This window comes from Marmota marmota, unplaced genomic scaffold (assembly GCF_001458135.2).
Source record: "Marmota marmota marmota unplaced genomic scaffold, marMar, whole genome shotgun sequence".
Taxonomy (NCBI): Eukaryota; Metazoa; Chordata; class Mammalia; order Rodentia; family Sciuridae; genus Marmota; species Marmota marmota.
In genome coordinates, this window is record NW_025999880.1 from 14,550,278 (window position 1) to 14,573,037 (window position 22,760).

Sequence of the window (22,760 nt, forward strand, 5' to 3'; positions counted from 1 at the left end):
GACAGTTTTTTTTTTTTTTTTGTGGGGTGGTTATATTGGGGTTGTGAAGAACTGTGATTGTAGGCTTCTCGTGTACTTAGGCATGAGAGGCCATTAAGAAGCATATTTGTACAAATATACTGTTGATTAGTATCTCAGGGCTGTTCTAGTACAGTCAAAAATATAGAAAAACAGAAGTCCCTATTGTATTTTTTCAAGTACAGTTCTCATTAGAATACTCTGCAGAGGGATTCTTTTATCACATTTTCTTAGGTCTTAATGATATGTTATATAGTGAACATGAAAATATTTGACTTAAAAATATAAAAAACATATGTAATTAGCCATTGTGATTATGCTGCTTTATATCTGAGATACATTCCCAAGTGATTTCTTCTGGGTTTGCAAAAAAATTTTTGTATTTTTAATTTTTTGTCTGAGACCGAGTTTTGCTAAGTGGCCTAGGCCAGTCTTGTGATCTTCCTGCCTAAGCCTCCTGAGTTGCTGGGATTACAGGTCTATACCACCATGCCCATCATGAAAAAAATTATTATTTTTGGTGCCAGGAATTTACTCCAGGGCCTTGAGTTTGCTAAGCACATGCTCCATCATTGAGTTATACTCCCAGTCTCATGATAAAATTCTTTTTTTTTTTTAACCATACAATTTATTTTTATTTTTTTTAGTCATACATAACAGCAGAGTGTATTTTGACATATAATACATACATGGAATCATAATGTCTATTCTATTCTGCTGCCCTTCCTATCCTCCCTACTGATAAAATTCTTTTAGGAGCTAAAAGGTATAGCTCATGATAAGAGTACTTGCCCAGCATGTGTGAGGCCCTGGGTTTGATCCCCAGCAATGCAAAGAAAGGGAAAAAAAAAAGTTTTCTGAAAGGAAGTAGCAGAAATTCATGAGATTTTGAATTATGGATCTGAAATTTATGTAGAGGTTTTGTCTTTGTTCTTATGACTTAATCAGTTTCTAATATTTTATTAATGAAAATGGGTTCTAGCTTGAGGTATATATATATCTCCAGGTATTTTTTTGTTTTGTTTTGTTTTAAATATTAGGAGTTGAACCCAGGGGCACCTAACTACTGAGTCACATCCCCAGACCTTCTTATTTTTTATTTTGAGACTGGGTCTTAGTAAGTTGCTGAGGTTGGCTTTGAACTTTTGATATACCTGTCTCAGCTTCCTGGGCCACTTTGATTACAGACGTGCACCAATCCAGTTCTTGAATTCTATTAAGTACCTCCTTTGAAACAGCCTGGTACTTTTGCTTGTATGTCTGGCATTAATCCTTTTTTTCTTTTCTTTTCTTTTCGTTTCTTTCTTTCTTTCTTTCTTTTTTCTTTTTTTTGGTGGTGCTAGGGATTGAACCCAGGGCTTTGCATTTGAGGCAGAGAGGCAAGCACTCACCAACTGAGCTGTATCCCCAGCCCGGCATTAATCCTTTTCATATTAGCATTGCCATTTAGAATTAGTGAAAGCAGATTCATGATAATTACCAAAAGAATTACAAATGACCACCACAAATACTGAAAGAAGTCATTGATTTGATATTGCAGTGAATACCAGAAGATGTTGTAATGATTTTCCATTTATAAAAAGTGAATTGTCCATTTAACTGTGGAAGTCTAACCATATTTGTTTTAATGCATAGTGTTAGTATAAAAAGTTAAATATGCCCAAGTTCAAAAAAGGAATATACTGTATTGACATGCTTATATTAAGTGATTTTTTTGAATTTTAAACAAATGTTTAGTATTTTTTTAAAAAAATATTTTTTAGTTGTTGATGGACCTTTATTTATTTGTATGTGGTGCTGAGAATTGAACCCAGTGCCTCATGCATGCTAGGCAAGTACGCTACCACTGAGCCACAACCCCAGCCCAAATGTTTTTTTTTTTGTGTGTGTGTGTGTTTATTTATTTATTTATAGTTATACATGGACACAATATCTTTATTTTGTTTATTCATTTTTATGTGGCGCTGAGGATCGAACCCAGGGTCTCACATGTGCCAGGCAAGCGAGTGCTGTCTTTTACCTAATTTAGGAATGAATAGAAGAGAACATACATACCTAAAGTTGTTCTCGAATTGTAGGTAGATTTGTAGCACACAGTGTTTGAATAAATGTTATAGATAGTAAGGAATTAAAGTTGTTAGAGAGCAATACAGGAGATTCCTATTACTTTCCTTAATTATTCTTTTCTTATGACATCTCGAGGAAGGTAAATTCTGCATTGCACGTCACTAAAGCTACCAGAAAATCTTTATAATATTACATTTGGTCTCATTTCATGAGGTTCCAATTATTAGTTGTCATTAATTTGTCATTCTTTGGCAATTACATTGATTTCAAAGAGGAATTACAATTCATTTTAGTGTTTTATAGAATTGAAATACAAAATGGCTCTCCAATTTAAAAGTTATAATAAGAAAAAGTGATCATGTCTTCTGACATTTTAATAATGATAGTAGGAAAAATGAACACATCTTTTGGGTCATATAACATTATTTTTCCAGAGTTAATGAGGGAAGCAAAGCTTAATTTTTGTTTAATCATTTTGTAGACAGTGCTGATCAAAATTGAGAAATTAATTTGTTACTTTGTTTTGTTTTTTGGTACTTGGGATTGAACTCAGGAGCAATTTACCACTGAGCTACATTTCTGGCTTTTTTTTTTTTTTAAAGAGAGAGTGGGAGAGAGAGAGAGAGAGAGAAATTTTTTTTAATATTTATTTTTTAGTTCTCGGCAGACACAACAGCTTTGTTTGTATGTGGTGCTGAGGATCGAACCCGCGCCGCACGCATGCCAGGCAAGCGCGCTACCGCTTGAGCCACATCCCCAGCCCCATTTCTGGCCCTTTTTAATTTTTAATTTTGAGACAGGGTCTCACCAAGTTGCTTGGGACCTCACTAAGTTTCTGAGGCTGACTTCAAATTTGTGATGCTCCAGCCTCCTGGGTTGCTGGAATTATAGGTGTACACCATAGTGTCTGGCTACTTTACATCTTTACAAATTTTGTGTGTGTGTGTGTGTGTGTGCGCGCGCTCACGCTAAGGATTAAACCCAGAGCTTCACACATTCTGACTAGACTATACCACTGAACCACACCCCTAACCCATTATACCAGGTCTCGACTATAGAAGAAGTTAAAGAAGATGCTTGCAGATTTTTTGGCTGTGGTCCAATAATTTTATTTTAGTTATAAGTAAAATTATGAGGTATCTTAAAGGGCAAAAATGGTTGAAATATTAATTCGCTTAATATTGCTTTAGGGTATCACCTGTGCAAGAGATATTTACCTTTTTTTTTTTTAAATATTTATTTATTAGTTTTCGGCAGACACAACATCTTTGTTTGTATGTGGTGCTGAGGATCGAACCCGGGCTGCACGCATGTCAGGCAAGCTCGCTACCGCTTGAGCCACATCCCCAGCCCCAAGAGATATTTACCTTGAGAATAATTTCTAGAATATAGACCAATTTCTGAAAACTTGGTTAAATAAAAAATATTTGGGACTGGGGGCATAACTAAGAGGTAGAGCGCTTGACTCCATGTATAAAGCCCTGGGTTTAATTTCTAGAATTACCAGGAAAAGAAGAAAAAAGTGATTGTACTAAGAAGTGTGTGTATGTCTGTGGGGAGGAGTTATTTAAGAAGTGTCTCCCCACTTCCTCAAGGACTTCTAGATCAAGGGGTAGGAAAAGTAATGATGATGTTTAGTTTGTTACTCTTAAGATTGACATGATTAACAAATGAATTGTACAGTTAGTAAATGCAAAACTCCTAAGGAAAGAATCTTTAAAGTGGGATGATTAGACATGCTTTTATGGAGAAGCTAGTTTAAACTGGATCTTGAAGGATGGAATTGCATCTTTGCAAAGGAAAATAATGGGAGAACATTTATTTGGAGAAAATAGCCAGGGCAGAAGAAAACAAGTAGGAGCTGAGGATATAGCTCAGTGGTATGTTACTTGTCTACTATGTGTAAGGCCCTGGGTTGGATCTCCAGAACTGGAAAAAAGGGAGAGGGGAGGACAAAGCAAAAGCTAGGGCTGCAAAGTAAGTTTTATTTTAGTACTTTAAGCAGGAATGCACTAGTAATTTAAGATGTTTTTATTAATGGATAGACATTAAAATTCCTGCTTTCTTATATCAAGATTAATTGATATTTAGTTTTGTTGGATATGCTATATCCATACAATTAAAGGTCTTGATAACCAGTCTCTGTTCACCAAAGTTAATGTGAATGGAGCCCCATGAATTGAGGATATATACAGAGAAGTGATAATAATAATGGACCATCTGATTTTAAGCTTGGTAGGGTAATGAATGAAGACTTTGGGGTTGTGGGAGATGGTGGTAGTAATGGTGAGAAGGTGAAAAGTTGGTAGGATCAATATATTTTAGGTTCTGATGGGACTTAAGACTTGTTAGAGGGACTTGTTTGTGTGATTATACCAGAGAAAATGAGCTGGGAAGATAGAAGTTGGTGGTGGTTGGATAGTACAATGTTGAAATTATTGTTTATGACAATGAAAGTGAATAACTAAGGTACAATGGAAGACAGGATGGTTGTAGGAAAGGAAGTTAAAGAACTGAGGCACCAGGACGTTATCAGATCATTTAACCTGGAGATGATAATGATAATATTGTATACTTGTATACTGTCATGGCTTAAGAAGCGCCTTTATTTCATTCTTTTCTGATTATTCTAGTAATTTAGGGAATTAAATAAAATAGTATTTCCATTTTATGGATGAGAAAATTGAGGCCCAGGTATATAGTTTATCTGGTGCCGAGCTGAATTTTATTTGTTTTGTTTCTTTTGTTTTACAATATTAGGTATTACTTTCATTATTTTTTAATTATTTTTATTTTTGCATCCTCAATGGTAGCAGAGACCCTGTAGTTTAACAAACATTTGTTCAGATCAAATAAGTGGAAGAAATAGTCATTTGCTCATCTGAGTCATACTTCCCTGTATAAGTCTTTCCCTGGTTCAACATATGGATCTAAATAAAACCTTGCTTAGGGGGAGGGAGGAGGAGATGGAAAGAAGGTTCTGGGAAGGAGATTGAGCAATTAATGTTGCGTGCATGGACAATTAGAGCATTAAAAAATCCTATTATGTACAATTATAATGCACTAATAAACTTTTTTTTTTTAAATGTTGCCTAGATTCTGACAAGATCAAGCACAATATAATTTCATATAAATTTAGTTAAAATGGGCCTCAGGGAGAGCAAATTCCACTTCATGAAGAGAAAGAATCCACCAGGTGTCTCATCAGGAGATTCAGCTTCAGTAATCGGCATTGTAGGGGTAGTCCGGCAAATTAGCCTGGTCAGCCGGGACACAGATCCTCCAGTTTCTGTTGAAGCTGAGTAGGGTAGCCATCTCCTCATCACTCAATTTGAAGTCAAAGACCTGAAAGTTCTCGAGAATACGTTCTGGGGTCACAGACTTGGGGATCACCACCACATTCCTCTGGATATGGAACCGGATCAGAACCTGGGCCGGGGATTTTTTGTGCCTTGCAGCAATCTCCTTGATCTTAGGGTCCTCCAATAGTGAAGGGTTTTCTGGTTTAGCCCAAGGTCTATCTGGAGAGCCCAGGAGGCTGTAGGCTGTGACAGTGATGCCCTTAGAATGGCAATATTGGATCAGTTTCTCCAGGGTGAGGTATGGGTGACACTCGACCTGGTTAGTCACTGGTTTATATTTGAGTCCAGGCTTATTCAAGATCTTTTCAATCTGGAAGTGGTTGAAGTTGGAAACACCAAGAGCTTTCACCAACCCCTCATCCACCAGCTCCTCCATGACCTCCCAGGCATCCAAGAATGTTTCTTTACTGATGAGGTTGTTGCCTTTATCATCTTTGGGGAATAAGTCCTTCCCAGCCTGAAATCCCTGGGGCCAATGAATAAGATAGACATCCAGATAGTCCAGTTTCAGATCCTTGAGGGTCTTCCGACAGGCTTCCTTCACAAGCTTCCTCTCAAAGAAGGTGCACCACAACTTGCTCACAATAAAGAGGTCCTCCCGCTTCACCACCTTCTCTTGGATCTTCTCTTGGATGGCTTCTCCCACCTCATTCTCATTCTGATAGATGTAGGCACAGTCTATGTGGCGATATCCTGCATCAATGGCCACCTTCACGGCTTCTTTGACTTTGTTTGGGGAAGACTTCCAGGTGCCCAGACCCAAAATGGGCATCTTGGCTTTGGTGCTGAGCTCCGCGAAGGTCGCCATGGTTGGTGCAGAAATGGCTTTGAGAGAGCAAATAGATGTCTGGCGTCCCCGAAGACAGGGTCTTGCTAAGTCGCCTAGACTTTCCTCCAGCTTGAACCTGTGATCCTCTTGCCTCAGCCTCTGGAGTAGCTGGGATTACTGCATCCAGTTTTTTTTTCTTTTTTTTTCTCTTGTGGGTCTGGGGATCTGACCCAGGGCCTTGTGCATATCAGGCAGGCACTTTACTAGTAGAGCTACAATCCTGGCTCTAGAGCTGAGTTTTAAACTCCAATCTTCTGATTTCTGTTGTATTTTCTTTATGCTGCACTGTGTAGCTTGGCCTCTCTTGAAGGAGATGAGTGTTGGTACCATATCAGTTTGCAAAGCATTGTTTCTCATGTGAGGTAGAGTTATCTGCCAATTAATTAACTGGTAAGAAGTAGTTGGTATACTTGTCTTTTTTTTGGTATTGGAGATTGAACTCGGGCACTCGACCACTGAGCCACATCCCCAGCCCTATATTTTTGAATTTTATAAAGAGACAGAGTCTCACTGAATTGCTTAGCGCCTCACTTTTGCTGAGGCTGGCTTTGAACTCACGATCCTCTTGCCTCAGCCTCCTGAGCGGCTACAGGCATTTGCCACGGTGCCCGACTGGTATAATTGTCTTTAAAGATGATTTTTTGTTGTTGTTTTAAAAATATCTTGTGTAATAAAATTAATTGATTGTTTATGGCTTCTTGTTGACATTTTCACCATGTGTAGGTCTATCAGACAATCCCATTTAATTTCCCCAAAATTATTGCGTGTCCATTTGTTAGCTTGGCATCATAAAAAGATAGAAAACAGGGCTGGGGATAGATATAACAGCTCAGTTAGTAGAGTGCTCGCCTTGCCTGCACAAGGCCCTGGGTTCAATCCCCTGCACCACAGGAAGAAAAAAGAAAAAACAGACCAAAGCAGTCCAGTTTGATCATTTGTTTTCAGAAAAAGCATAGATTGGGGCTGGGGTAATAGTTCAGTGGTAGAGTGCCTTGCCTAGCATATACAGAGAACCTGGGTTCAATCCCCAGCATCATCAAAACCAAAGAAAGAAAGAGACAAACAAACAAAAACCCCAACCATCACAGCAAGAACACAGAGTCAATTGGAAAGGAGTTTGATACTTCTACTTGAACTTGACAGTTCAAGTTAAAGGATGTTATAAACTTACCCCTGACTATTATGATGTAAAAATTTGACTGCTCTGTTATCTGGTGAGAACAGAACAGTATCAGAGTAATATCAGCTAGTATTTGTAGATTACGTATTTCATTCCAGCTCTAGTACCAAGGAATTTTAGGATATTTATCTAATCCAAGATACCCTCCAAACTAGATGGTGGTGGTGGTGGTATCCCCCATTTTACTGATGAAAAAGCTGAGTCTTAGAGAAATTTAGTCTACACAGTTAGTAAACTCAGATTTGAACCTTTTCTCTCTTAAGATGCGACTTTCTTTGTGGTTCCTGATATCATAAGTGTAAGATCCAAACTCACTAATCTGGCTTAAAACTATCTGATGCCATTATAACAACTGTACTTGATTTCTTCTTTTTTCTCCTTGTTGTCTGTATCCTGGGATTTTTATTGTTACCTGGACATGTTTAGGCTCTTTGATTATTCTTGCTTTTGCATATGCTCTTATTTTGCATATGTTGTCAAGAATGCTCTTCTCTCTAGCAAATTCCTACTTATTCAAGGGTTATGCAAATGAGGCAAATGAGCCGTTCTCTTGGTAACTAGTGCTGTCCCACAAGAGTGAGAATTTGTTCACTCCCATGAGACAGCATTAATCCAAGTATGAGAGCAGAGGCCAATACCTACCAAGACACCTCACATTAGGCCCTAGGGGACCGAGGCCATCTCTGAACTACAACAGCCCTCTACTGGCTATGGGCCCACATCCTTTTGCATCACAGTGCATGCTGTACCACCACATGGGGTTAGGGCTTAGTTCCTTTTTACAGGGGTCACAGCATACTCTCTATGGCAAGTACTAAATGCCACCTATAAAACAGTGGCTGCTGTGGTATTGGACCAAGCTCTTACCTTAATTTTGATAGTTATACATTCCTAGGAATTTGTTCATTTCTTCTAAATTTTCACATTTACCCTCATAAAGTGAGGGTAATATCTTATGATACCTTCAGTATCTGTACAGCTGTTAAATAATTGTTTTTAAACTTAAAAAAAAAAAAGACTCCATTTGATGTTATGTCTGACATTGATATCTTCCCTAGGCAGAGTTAGTTGCTTCATTTTCTGTGCTATTACAACATTTTGGTCTTATTTGAGTAATAATACTTTTATTAGTAATAGTAGCACCTGATACAGCACAGAGTACTTACTCTGTGTTCGGCAGTAAGTTATGCACTATTATCTCATGTAATCCCCACTAACCCCATAGAGTAGATTCTATTGTTACTCCCATTTTACAAATTAAAAACTTATCCAGGGTCACACAACTAGCAAATCAAAAGAACTTCAGTAATTTTGGACTGGTATCAGCCTTTAATCACTGTGTTGTTTTACCTCTCCTATTTTATACTTCTAATAATTTCTTACTTCCCTGGACTTAAGAACTCTTGGAATGCAAAGTCTTTCATGTTTTCCTCATTTTTCTTGTATTGAGTCACAATTAGACACATAGAAGTTGGTTTTATATTTTAATTGATGAGTAAATAAAGACAGGCATTTAGCCTGTTTGCTTTAGATGCTCTGTGCTGAGCTGTAATAAGATGTTGCTTCTTTTGTTACATGTATATAGCTACATGCTTTGAATTAGTAAATTCTGAAATAGCTTTTCTTGCATGTCTGAAATAAAAGTGTTCCTTTTTTTTTTTTTTTTTAAAGGAAGTCATAGGAGAGAGAAGCTTAGTAGAATCTGAGAAAAATGTTCAGACCTAGGGACTCTCTGCTGTGTGGTGGATTATCTAGGTTGAACTGTTAGTTGCTGTGGTATCTTAAAAAGTGAGTTGAGGGATATTTCAAGTATGAAGGTTGTGTTATGGATAGTTAGAATTTGAATTTGTTTTAATAATTACAATAATCACCTTTTAGTTGTGAGTTTCTTTCTGTGTGACATATTGTAAATACATGTGTTCTTCTGTGGACCATTGTGGAATTTTGGTCAAAGTGTCTGAATAGAGAATCTATCATATCAGCCAGTGAAAAGAAACAATGCAGCATTACTGTGGGTTCTAGAGGAATTCCTAACTATTATTTCTCACCTTTCTAAATGCTTTAAGAATTGTTGAGCCAGGCAAGGTGACACAAGCCTGTAGTCCCAGATACTTTGGAGGCCAAAGCAGGAGGATCGTAAATTCAAGGGCAGCCTAAGGAACTTAGCAAGACTGTTTCAAATTTAAAAATAAGGGCTGGGATGTAGCTCAGTTGTAAAGCGACCCTGGCTTCCGTATCTATTACCAGAAAAATAATGTGGAATTCAATTACAATGAGTACATCAGACTGGCTTACTCCATCCTGGAACTTTTATCACTCCCACTCCCCATTCCCCATTCCTATAAGCAGGCCTACTCTTGACATTTGTAGGACTTGAGTCAAGAATCCAAATAAAAGGCCATAAGCAAAATAATAATAATAATAATATTTATTCACAATACCTTTATTTCACTCATTTATTTTTTATGTGGTGCTGAGGATTGAACCCAGGGTCCCGCGTGTGTGAGATGAGTGCTCTACCACTGAGCCACAACCCCAGCCCCCCAAATTTTTGAATTTAATAAAAATATAAACCAAACAAATTGATACCAGGTGTGGTGGCACAAGCCTGTAATATCAAAGACTCAGGGGGCTGAGGCAGGAGGATCACAGGTTCAAGGGCATCCTGGGCAATTTAGTAAGACCTTGTCTCAAAATAAAATGAAAAGAGCTGTGAATATAGCTCAATGGTCAAGTTACCCGGGAAAGACACAGCTGTGGGATTATGTGGACGCCAAAATCATCATCAGTTAACAAATAAGATTCTACTTATATTGATAGGGCAATCCCTGTCTATATTTAAATTATCATCAAAGCTAAATTTATTTTCACATTTGTCTCACATTTGGAAGCAGAATCCTTGACCTGTAAGAAACTAGAGCTACTGTGTATTTTCATGATACACAGGGCAGGTCAGCCAGGTTCTATTTTCTTGGATTTTTGTTTTTATTGTTTTTGGTACTGGGGATTGAATTTAGGGGCACTTGACCACTGAGCCACGTCCCCAGCCCTATTTTGTATTTTATTTTATTTAAATTTTTTAAAAATATTATTTATTTATTAGTTTTTTGGCAGACACAACATCTTTGTTTGTATGTGGTGCTAAGGATCGAACCTGGGCCGCACGCATGCCAGGCGATGCGCTACTGCTTGAGCCACATCCCCAGCCCCCTATTTTGTATTTTATATAGAGACAGGGTCTCACTGATTTGCTTATTAGCACCTCATCATTGCTGAGCCTGGCTTTGAACTCACGATTTTCCTGTCTCAGACTTCCAAACTGCTGGGATTACAGGTGAGCCTGGCTATTTTCTTGTTTTTGCTTACTGGGAATAGAACCTAGGGCTTCACACATGCTAGGCAAGTTCTACCACTGACCCACACACCCAATCCCATATTTTATTTATTTGTAATTAGAGCTAGCATAAATGGAGGCTTTTGAGGGAAGGTCAGTGGGTATACGTATATGCATGTGTACACTTACAATTTCTTTCTTTCTTTTTTTTTTTTTGATACTGGGGATTGAACGCTGGGGTGTTTTACCACTGAGCTACATCCCTGGTTCTATTTGTTTACGTATTTATTTTATTTTGAGACAGAGTCTAACTAAATTACTGGCATTGGCCTTTAACTTGCCATCCTCCTGCCTCAGCCTCCCAAGTCCCTAGGATTACAGGCATGCACCACCATGCCTGGCCCATTTAAAAAAAAATATATGTATATATATATATACACACACACACACACACACATACGTGTGTGTGTGTATGTGTGTGTATGTATTTGGGGGGTGGGTACCAGGGATTGAACTGAGGGACACTTGACTGCTGAGCCACATTCCCAGCCCTTTTTGTATTTGATTTAGAGTCAGGGTCTCACTGAGTTGCTTAGCACCTTGCTTTTTGCCGAGGCTCGCTTTGAACTCATGATTCTCCTGCCTCAGCCTCTCAAGCTGCTGGGTTTACAGGCACAAGTGTGCCATCACGCCTGGCTCCCAGCTTCCCCCTCTTTTATTGGTGGTGCTGTACCTACCAACTGAGCTATATCCCTAGCCCTCCTAACCCTTTTAAAATATTTTATTAGAGATAGGATCTTGCTCAGTTGCTTAGGGTCTTGTTGAATTGCTTAGGGCCTCACTAAGTTGCTGAGACTGGATTTGAACTCACCATCCTCCTGCCTCAGCCTTCCAAGTTGCTGGGATTACAGGTGTGCACCACCATGCCCAACCCAACCAATTATTATTAAAACTAAATTTTAGTAATGCTCTATAGACATAGGATCTATGAATTTTACTAGGATGACCATATGTTCTGGTTTATATTTTTTGTCCTAGAATAATATTTATTTCCTTTTTATTCTCAAAGTGCCCTCCCTGGTTTGTATGATACATTATATGATCATCTAGCCCTAAAGGGATTTGATAGATTTAATGAGGTTTTGAAAGTGGTGGCAAGCAGTAAAAAATACTTTTCCAAATCTGTTAAGGCCTTCAAAGTAATCAGGTATCATACTGACTATTTTTGGAAAGAATGATTTGAAAAAAATTTGAAGGCAGGAGAGGAGACAAGAAATAAAATATCTATTATTATCACTCCACCTTTATCACGATTATTACTATTGTAGTTTGTATCCTGAGAGTTAAAAATTACATCTTATTTTTCTTTCTTCCTCTTCTTTTTGATTTTCTAGCATAACATTAAAAAGAGTGAAAAGTAAATCACCTGTCAAAAATGACCACTCCAATTACATGGGTGTTCTTTTCACGGCTACACATACAAGCATTTTCTATTCTTCCTTCTTAAAGGATAGCATGCAGGCACATTGTTTTTAGCACTTAGATATTTATATTTTGACAATATGTCTTGGAGATTATTCCATAACTTTGAAATTTTTTTTTTTTTACTTTAAAATTATTTTAGATTTGTAGAATAGTTGTAAAAATTGTACAGAGAATTCTGGTATACTGCTTGCTCATCTTTTCTTACTAAAATATCCACATAATTACCATAATAAAATTACCTAAACTAGGAAATTAACATGGCAGAGTATTAGTAACTAAACTACAGGTATTATTTTAGCAGTTTTTATAATAATATCCTTTTTCTATTTTAGGATCCTACTCAGGATTTCACATTGATTACATTTAGTTATTTCTCCTTTGTCTCCTCTAATCTATAGTACTTTGTCAGTCTAGTCTTTGTCTTTTATGATAAGCAAAAAATTTTCACTAATTCTGCCTTCTATAGAGAATATTGTTTTAGAATTGTGGAGGTTTTTTAAATTTTTTAATTCTCTGTGTATAATACAGTGGTGGAAATATGGAACTAAAAATAGTTTTTTTAGTTGTCAGTGAACCTCATTTTATTCATTTATTTACATGTGATGCTGAGAATTGAACACACTGCCTCACACATATGAGGCCAGCACTCTTACCACTGAGCCACAACCTCAGCCTACTTTTTTTTTTTTAATTTTTTTGTAGTTGTAGATGGACAGAATGCCTTTATTTTACTTGTTTATTTTTTTTATTATTATTATTTTTTTTAATATTTATTTATTTATTTTTTAGTTTTCTGCAGACACAACATCTTTGTATGTATGTGGTGCTGAGGATCGAACCCGGGCCGCATGCATGCCAGGCGAGCGCGCTACCGCTTGAGCCACATCCCCAGCCCTTGTTTATTTTTTTATGTGGTGCTGAGAATCGAACCCAGTACCTCTTGCAAGCTAGGCAAGTGCTCTGCCACTGAACCACAACCCCAGCCCCCACCCTCAGCCTACTTTTTTAGTTTGAGACAGGGTGTTGGTAAATTGCCAAGGCTGACCTTGAATTTGTGATCCTCCTACTTTAGCCTTCAAGTCACTATGATTACAGGCATGAGCCAGCTGTATCAGTTTTCTTATTATAAAATAGGAATGGTAAAAATGATCCTGGGGGCTGGGGATATACTTCAGTTGGTAGAGTGCTTGCCTCCCACGCATAAGGCCCTGGATTTAATCCCTAGCATCACCACCACCACCCCCCACCCCCGCCAAAAAAAAAAAAAAATCCTGAATTCAGCAGCTGATTGCCAAATACTACACTGAGTATTTCACAAATTTATTAGGTAAAGATTTCTTGAAGGTATTATACAAAGCTAAAAGAAGCTGAGTGTGTGTGTGTGTGTGTGTGTGTGTGTAGTGGTACTGACCATTCCAAAACCTTTTTTTTAATATGTAAATCTTTTTTTTCTTTTTTTTTTTAAAGAGAGAGAGAGGTAATTTTTATTTATTTATTTATTTTTAAAAAATTTTCGGTGGACACAACATCTTTGTTCGTATGTGGTGCTGAGGATCGAACCTGGGCCGCACGCATGGCAGGCGAGCATGCTACCGCTTGAGCCACATCCCCAGTCCCTAATATGTAAATCTTTTATTTAAGGACAGTTTCAGATTTACAGAAAAATTGCTAAGACAGTATGGAGAATTCCCATGTACGTCTCATACCCTATACCCAGTTTCTCCTATTACTAAGATTTATGTAGTTTAGTACATTAGTTACCATACTAATGAACTAATAGTGATAAATTATCATTAACAGAGTTCCAAATTTTATTCAGATTTCCTTGGTGTTCCCTAATGACCATATTCTGTTCCAGGATCCCATACAGGATACTTCATTTTTTTTAGTTGTTATGTGTCTTTAAGCTCCTCTAGGTTGTGACAGATTCCACCCCCCCCCCAACCCCCCACCTTTTTTTGAGGCCTGATCTTACTGTGGTGCCCAGGCTTACATCAAACTCCTGTACTAAAGTCATTCTCCTGCTTCAGACTCCTTAGAAGCTGGGACTATAGGTGTAGGCCACCACAACTCTTTAATTCCTTTTTTTTTTTTTTTTGGATAGAGCTATTTTAATCTTTAAGGCAATCCTCTCCAAATCTCCACTGTCATGTTCCACGATTAACCCTCAAGGTCACTCCAGGTGAACTGGGCTGCATGAAATAATCACATAGAGACAGAGAAATACCTTTTTCTTTGGGTACTGTGATGGCTCCTCTGATCTTAGGGGTCCTTGGATAAGTCGTTCAAATGAGGCAAGGGGTCAGGTTTCAGGGGGTTGAGTCTAGCTTCATGATGTTTGCTGTCAGCAGATTGACTGACATCAGGGAGTCTATACCCATCTCATGAGCTGTGTGGGGATCATGGCCGAGCAAGTAGAAGGAAGGACCAGAGCAAGGCCTACCCAAATGGAGGGGCAATGTCAGTTCAGTCCACTTTGTGCACTCAATGCTCATAGTTCACATACACAAAGCCCATGGCTGGCTTGCCACATCTCATCACTCAAGACTAAGGGGTGCTCATTTCCTTGTGCCAGCTCCCGGACATTACACTGTCTTTTATGTTCTCCAGAAGTTTTCCGTTACCTACCCCCAATCCCTAATAAACATTTTTTGTTTGTTTATTGGTGCTGGGGATTGAACACAGGACCTCTTTCTCTTGCTATCTCCCTAGTCCTCTATTAAACAGTTTTTAATGAAAAATCATATTGCTCTCTTACTCTTTTTTTCTTCTATCTTTGCTCATCTAGTAATCATACTATTCTTTCTCTTAATATCTGCAACTAGCACATAGAATAAATATAGCTCAGAGAATAAATTCGTACTCTATGAAGGCAGCCTTTGGTAGGATTGGTACTCTACCATTCCCCCTATGGGACAGACTGCATATTTCTCCTTAGCTCCCACTCTGGCTGGGCTCTAGCTCATTTCCCTTTCCCAGTCTTGCCAGACACTACTAATCTGTATTCCTCCAACTTTCTGTTTACCCCTCTGCTGTGGTACTTATCATATTATAATTCTCTGTTTACCATAAACCATGGTTCCTTCCAGGTATTCTTTCTTTATTTATATGCCTTGTATGAAGACAATTACTAGTAGATGGCAGAAAAATTACTGAATGCTATGTGTTGGGTTACAATAATAACATGTCTTTATTCATTTTTTTTTTAGTTATAGAGGGACACAATATCTTTATTATGTTTATTTATTTTTATGTGGTGCTGAGGATTGAACCCAGTGCCTCACATGTGCAAGGCAAGCCCCAGCCCCTCTTTATTCATTTTTAAAAAATATTTATTTTTTAGCTGTAGGTAGACACCCAATATCCTTATTTCATTTTTATGTGGTGCTGAGGATCAAACCCAGTGCCTCATGTGTGCTAGGTGAGCACTCAACCACTGAGCCACAACCCCAGCCCTCTTTCTTCATTTTTGAGTGGGGAGGTACTAGGCATAGAAACAGGAGCACTTTACCCCTGAGCTACAGCCTCAACCATTTTTATTTCTTTTTTTTTTTTTTTTGTACCAGGTATTGAACCCCCAGGGCTGCTCATTCTCAGCCCTTTTTTATGTATATATATATATATATATATATATATTTTAATTTGTAGTTATAGATGGATAGAAAAATAAATTTAAAAATGCCCAGGGCTACTCATCCCCAGCCATTTTTTTAATATTTTATTTTATTTTTAATTTGTAATTATAGATGGACACAAATAATAAATTTAAAAATGCCTTTTTAAATTTTTTTAATATTTATTTTTTTAGTTGTAGTTGAACACAATACCTTTATTTTATTTATTTATTTTCTTATGTGGTGCTGAGGATTGAACCCAGGGCCTCACACGTGCTAGGCAAGCACTCTACTGCTGAGCCATAACTCCAGCCTCAGTATGCCTTTATTTTATTTGTTTATTTTTAATGTGGTGCTTAGGATCAAACCCAGTGCCTCACACATGCTAGGCAAATCTTCTGCCACGGAACTACAGCCCTGGCCCCATATTTTATTTTGAAATAGGATCTCACAAAGCTGCTTTGGGCCTCACTAAATTACTGAGGCTGGTGAACTTGCAATCCTCCTGCCTCAGGCTCCCAAGATGCTGGGATTATAGGAATGTTTTGAGATAGGGTCTCAATGAATTGCTGAGGTTGGCCTTGGACACCCCCTGCCCTGGTACTGGGGCTTAAACTCAGGAGTACTGGACCACTGAACCACTTCTCAGCCATATTTTGTATTTTATCTGGAGACAGGGTCTCACTGAATTGCTTAGTACCTTGCTTTTGCTGAGGCTGGCTTTGAACTCTTGATTCTCCTGCCTCAGCCTCCCGAGCCACTGGGATTACAGGCATGTGCCACCGTGCCCAGCAACCTTGGACTTTTGGTTCTTCTCTCAGCCTCCTGAGTCGTTGGGATTATGGGCATATGCCATTTTTCTTGGCAGAACACATCCTTTTTATATAAACACAATGAAAAGATGATGTTTGTAGTGGTTTTCCCCCCACATTTTCTATTGGTGCATTATAGTTGTACATATTGATGGTATTGTTATTTTGTACAGGTTTTTTTTTTTAAGTTAAGTCAGCCTCTTTATATCAGTGGTTTCATAGTTCTACCTTTTCCAGAATGTTATATGTCATTGTAAAGACTCAGTACTTTCATATTTTTGCTCTTACCCTAACCCCTCATATTTTCAATCTTTTAAGGTGATTTGTGCTCTAGAAATTGGGCCTCTTAAGTTGTTGTGTTTTGTGTGTGTGTGAAATGTTCCCCCCACCCCACCCCCGTGGTGCTAGGGATTGAACCCAGGGCTTGCATGTGAGGCAAGTACTCTACCAACTGAGCTATATCCCCAGCCCAAATGTTCTTATTCAAACATTTTGTTAGACTGAAGCTTAATCATACATCTAGATATGTTACCTTTTGGAATAGCTTCTTGTCACAAGTGAGGAAACTGTGCTAGAAGTGTCTTTAACTTTGGAACATTGTGATTCCCCACTTATAAAGGTATATTATTAAACACAAATAATAATAATGAAATACAAATAATATCTGGGCGCCATGGCATATGCCTGTAATCCCTGTAATTTTGGAGGCTGAGGCAGGAGGGAGGATCTCAAATTCAAGACCATCCTCAGCAATTTAACAAGGCCCTAAGCAATTTAGGGAGACCCTGTCTTAAAAAATAAAAAGGACTGAGGACATAGCTGAGTGGTAAAGCACCCTTGGGTTCAATCCCTAGTAAGGAAAATAATTATAGATATTGTTAAATGTTCAGGCTACATTGTAACAAGTTAAAAAAAAAATGAGGGTTTCTTTCTCCATTTCATTTCTTAGAAGTAGCCATTTTTGTCAATTGGTTACCTGTCAGTTTTATGGTACATTTTAAAATTTAAATATTGTTTGGAAGAAATGCTTTAGAAATGTTGAATATGAGTTTATTCTCGTTTTTATTTATTTATTTTTAAAATTAAATACATAAACTATTTTTTCAAGCAGTTTTTAAAGATTCACAGCAAAGTTGAAGGAAAAGTAGAGTTCTCATATATCCAATCTCTCCTTTACAGACAGTGCCTCTCCTCCCCAGTCATCCTGCACATGTGTTACAGTACATTTGTACATTTGTTACAATAAGTGAATAAGTATGGATACTTCATTAGCAGTCAAAATACATGGTCTACTTTAGGGTTTACTTTTGATTTTGTAGTTCTATGGGTTTGTACAAATGACATGTGCACACCATTATATAGTATCATAGAGGATAGTTCCGCTTTCCTAAAAATCTCCTGTGCTCCACCTGTTCATTCCTTCTTCCCCACAACCCCTTAGGAACCACTAATCTTTTAGTAAATCTTTTTTTTTTTATTGATTAAAAAATGACAGCAGAATGCATTACAATTCTTATTGCATTACAATTCATATTACATATAACACAATTTTTCATATCTCTGTTCATATATAAAGTATGTTGACACCCAATTCTGTCTTCATACGTGTTTTGAATAATGATGTCTATCACATTCCACCATCTTTGCTAATCCCCTGCCCTCTCCCTTCCCCTCCCACCCCTCTTCCCTATCTAGAATTCATCTATTCCTCCATCTATTCCTCCCATGCTTCTCCTCCCTACCCCACTAAGAGCCTCCTTATATCAGTGGTTTCATAGTTCTACCTTTTCCAAAATGTTGTATGTCATAAATTGTAGATTTTTCAGATGGTCTTGTATATGTGAATGCTGGGAATTGAACTGGGGACCTCTGTATGGGCTAAGCACACACTCTTACCAATGAGTTGCACCTTCAGCCCCTGTTTTTCTTTCATATAGTGTGCTTTTGTGTTGTGTTTTAGAAATCTTTGTCTAGCCTGAGGTCACAAACATATTCTCCTATATGTTTTCTTCGGGGTGGAGGGTACTATGTATTGAACCCAGATGTGTTTTATCCCTGAGTCACATCCCCAACTATTTTTATTTTGAGACAGAGTCTCACTAAGTTGTTTAGGGCCTTACTATGTTGTTCAGACTGACCTTGAACTTTAAATCCTCCTGTTTCACCCTCTGGAGGTTTGTATAACTGCACCCAGCTAGAATCTTTTGCCATTTTAGGTTTTATATTTAGGTCTACAAAGCATTTTTTTTTTTTTTTTTTGTACCAGGAATTGAACCCAGTGGTGCTTAACCAGTGAGCCACATCCCCAGCCCTTTATTATGTTTTATTTAGAGACGAGTCTTGCTGAATTGCTTTAGGACTTTGAGGCTGACTTTAAACTTGCAATCCTCTTGCCTCAGCCTCCCTGGCTGCTGGGATTATAGGTATGCCACAGTGCCCAGTTTTTTTTTTTTTTTTCTTTTTAATGGGTATTGATTCCAGGGCCTTACACATGCTAGGCAAACATACTATCACTGAACTACATTCCCAGCCCACATTAATTTTTTAAATTATGGTTTGTCACCATTTGACCCAGTTATCCCACCAGTTGGTATATACCCAAAAAACTTAAAATCAGTATTCTCTCGTGATGCAGTCACATCAATGTTTATAGCATCTCAATGCACAATATCTAAGCTATGGAACTAACCTAGGTACAACTTCAACAGATGAATGGATAAAGAAAATGTGTGTGTGTGTGTGTGTGTGTGTATGTATACACACACACATATTGTGTGAGGCAAGCACTCTACCTCTGAGCCACAACGCCAGCCAGCTAAATTGATTTTTTTTCCCGCATGTAGATACCTAGTTCTAGCACCATCTATTGAAATTATAGATAATTATTATTATCTATAATAATAATACTATTATTTCTTCATTAATTTGTCTTTGTACTTTGTTGAAGATCAATTAATTATAAATGTGTGTCTTTTTCTAGACGTAAATTATATTATTTATCCTGATTAGTAGCTCATAGATCCAGAATAATTTGGAAATCTAACTAGCTGTCTTTAGAAATTTAAGTATCTGTTATTTGTTGATTATAGTTTGTTACCTGTGGTATTTTCTAAAACAACTTTAAGCTTGTAAGATTTTGCTAATGATTCATCATCTGTTTGGAAAAAATGAGTAATTTTGTGTGGCAGGGCAAGGATGATCTTGACTTTTCCTAGAAGATGTTCATTTCCTTTTCTTCCTGTTTTTTTTTTCTTTTTTTTGGTACTCAGAATTGAGCCCAGGATTGTTTGACCACCAAGGTATAGCCCCATCCCTGTTTTGGGGGTGGGGAATTCTGGGTATTGAACCCAGGGCCTGCTGGTGTGCTAGGCAAGCATTCTACCATTGAGCCCCCAGTCTCCCCAACCCTTTTTAAAAATTTCATTTTGCGTTAGTTACCTGATGTAATAAGTTGCTTTTCTTTTCTTTTCTGTGCTAAAGATCAAACTCAGGACCTTGTACCTGCTAGACAAGCACTCTATCACTGAGCTATACTTCAGCTCCTAGTTGTTGATAGATTTTTTTTTTTTTTTGAAAGTCTAAATTTGTGCTGAATGTGATGAAGTGCTCCTGTAAACCCAGCTACTCGGGAGGCTGAGGCAGGAGGATCTGAAGTATTTGAGGCCAGTCAGCAATTTAGCAAGACTCTTTATCAAAATAAAAAGGGCCAGGGATGTGGCTCAATGGTAGAATGTCCCTGGAATCCCCAGTACTGGGGGGGGGGGGGAGTCTGAATTTGTGATTTTTTTTGTAGTTGACTGAGAATGAAAAGCTTAAAGCTTAAAATAACCCCTCATTTGATTAGCTTATTAACAGTTTTGATATTTATTGCTTTTATAAAATAACTGTAGTCTTTTTTTTTTTTTTTTCAGGGTAATCACTTTGATCAGTATGAAGAAGGACATTTGGAAATTGAACAAGCATCACTTGACAAGCCTATAGAATCGGTAAGATGATCAGTGCTAAATTTTGGGTCTTAGCCAGTTAGTTAGGTAGTGTTCGTGTGACACTTGATGTGAGTGAAGTTAAGCTTATTAATAACTGATAGTATAGTTAGTTAGAGATATTTTCTTGCATGCCCTGCAGTAATCAAATGAGTTTGGGATGTGAATTTGATATTTTTAATACATTGGGAAATTAGTCCAAAACATGGAAAAACAAATTGGAATTTCAATGGAAAAATATTATTTTGGCCCATATTGATATTCTGATAAAGATAGAAAGTTCAAGCTTAGTGTTTTTATAAATTAAATAAAGGAGTAAAATGTATTTTGATCCTTTAATACCTTTCTTGGGTGCCCAGTCATATGTGAAGTGATTAGAAATGGTTAAGAAATAATATATTTTTTTATCAGACTTTAGTGAAACATGATAAACATGGTTTCTGTAGCTTTAATTATGTCTCTCTTTTTTTGTTGTTGTTGTTGGTCAAAAGTTAATTATATTTTTCCACACTGCTTAGTTTGGGGCATTAATGATACCAACTCGTAGAACAAGGAGATTTATTTTCCCTTTCTCTTAATTTAAAAAGAAATCTTGATTTTTTAATATTATTTTTATTTTGAAAAACCCATATTTTAAAATAACACAGTCTGTTGTTACAATGTCTAAATGTCATTATTGTCAGCATTTAATATTTGTGCTTAAGTGTACATAATTAATAAGGGCTTCATTGAGTCATTGGAAAAACCTGATTGGGGAAAAATCACCAAAGAGGGAATCTTAATCTTTATAGTAGTCAAGACAAACCCCTTCTCTCCCTTTAAGAAACACTAGCTTCTTTTCCCTTAAGAAAAAAAGTCAATTTAGTGAGTACAGAGTACAAATACTTATAATTTTAGCTTTTTTGAAATTGTAACATAGTAAAGGATCAACATATATTTATGTTCCTAATTAGGTTGGTGTTGTGTGTGTTTGTGTGTGTGTGTTTAGATGTTTACAGAAATTTACACAACTTGGGGTGTTCGACATTTTTCTTCCACAGCAGTTGGCCCATATTAGCTAAGCAGCCATGATCTGGTTTGTATTGCACGGTCTGCCTTTTTTTAATTTCTTCTCTAGGGTTTCTTTCTCCCCCACCTCCCCTTCTTATTTCTGTCCTTCTGGTCCAGTGAACACTGCGTATAGTATCTTCTGTCTTAATGTGCTGGCATGATGCTAGACTTAGGCATGGCAGTAATTGATGACGCATGTGATAATGCTGCAGAGGGAGAAGTCACATCTGATGTGCTGAAAGTCCAGTCTTGAGTTTTGACATAAGGATAAATTGCCAAGCCCACTTTGCTAAGTTAAAACTCACTTTATGCCTTGCTCAGTATCATTTTGGGACTTATCATGAGGCAGAATTTTATAATGAAATCAGTAGCCATGATCAGTATCTTGTACTTGAGAAATAATTTTTTAAATTTAATAAATGTGGTTTTTTGGGGTCAAAGTTCAAGAACAAACTGTCAGCAGAAAAGCCCAGTACCATAGTCTATAAGGTGTATAGTTGGTTAATATTCTTATATAAACTATAATTCTAAGTATTCTGACTTGGCAGTAGCAGGAAATTTATATTTAAATACTAGGCTGAATTTGCAGCCTAGTATTTATTATTATTATACTCAACAAAGTATTAAAAAGCATTAAGTGATACGTTTTATAATAAAAGCTTTCTTTTGGGACCACAAAACTTATTTCTGTGGCACATAAGGCTAATGCTACTTTGCCTCACAATGTCCAGGATTTTTTTCTAGCACACATCACAGGGAGAGCACTGTCAGAAGAGAGTCGAAAGGGCTGGAGTTGTAGCTCAGCAGTAGAGCCCTTGCCTCATATGTGTGAGGCACTGTTTTCGATTCCCAGCACCACATATAAATAAGCAAATAAAATAAAGGTCCAACAACAACTAAAAAAGAAAAAGAAAAAAAGAAGGAGAAGACGACAGTTTGAGTAATCATTGTTGAGAAATCTCAATGAGGAGGAGAACTAATATATATATATATATGTCATTTATTAAATACTATTATCTTCTCCAT

The 22,760-nt window shown here is 37.3% G+C and overlaps 2 protein-coding genes across 10 annotated transcripts in view; one reads left to right on the forward strand and one right to left on the reverse strand.

The window, feature by feature from the left end:
* The window catches only part of Gpatch8 (G-patch domain containing 8), a 111,931-nt gene that overhangs the window by 6,822 nt on the left and 82,349 nt on the right, over window positions 1–22,760 (forward strand). For 5 of the 9 annotated variants that reach the window (XM_048790249.1, XM_048790205.1, XM_048790212.1 and 2 more), the window contains exon 2: window positions 20,613–20,687. In XM_048790249.1, coding sequence (XP_048646206.1) covers window positions 20,613–20,687 — 75 coding nt within the window. Of the gene's footprint in view, window positions 1–20,612; window positions 20,688–21,724; window positions 21,760–22,760 lie in introns of those variants that run through there. The other 4 variants (XM_048790230.1, XM_048790219.1, XM_048790245.1 and 1 more) reach the window with 3 other exon arrangements.
* LOC107150511 (aldo-keto reductase family 1 member B10-like) lies at window positions 4,849–6,535 on the reverse strand. The gene has a single exon (XM_048790263.1). It carries the CDS (start codon window positions 6,253–6,255, stop codon window positions 5,305–5,307), a length of 951 nt encoding a protein of 316 aa, XP_048646220.1. The 5' UTR covers window positions 6,256–6,535; the 3' UTR covers window positions 4,849–5,304.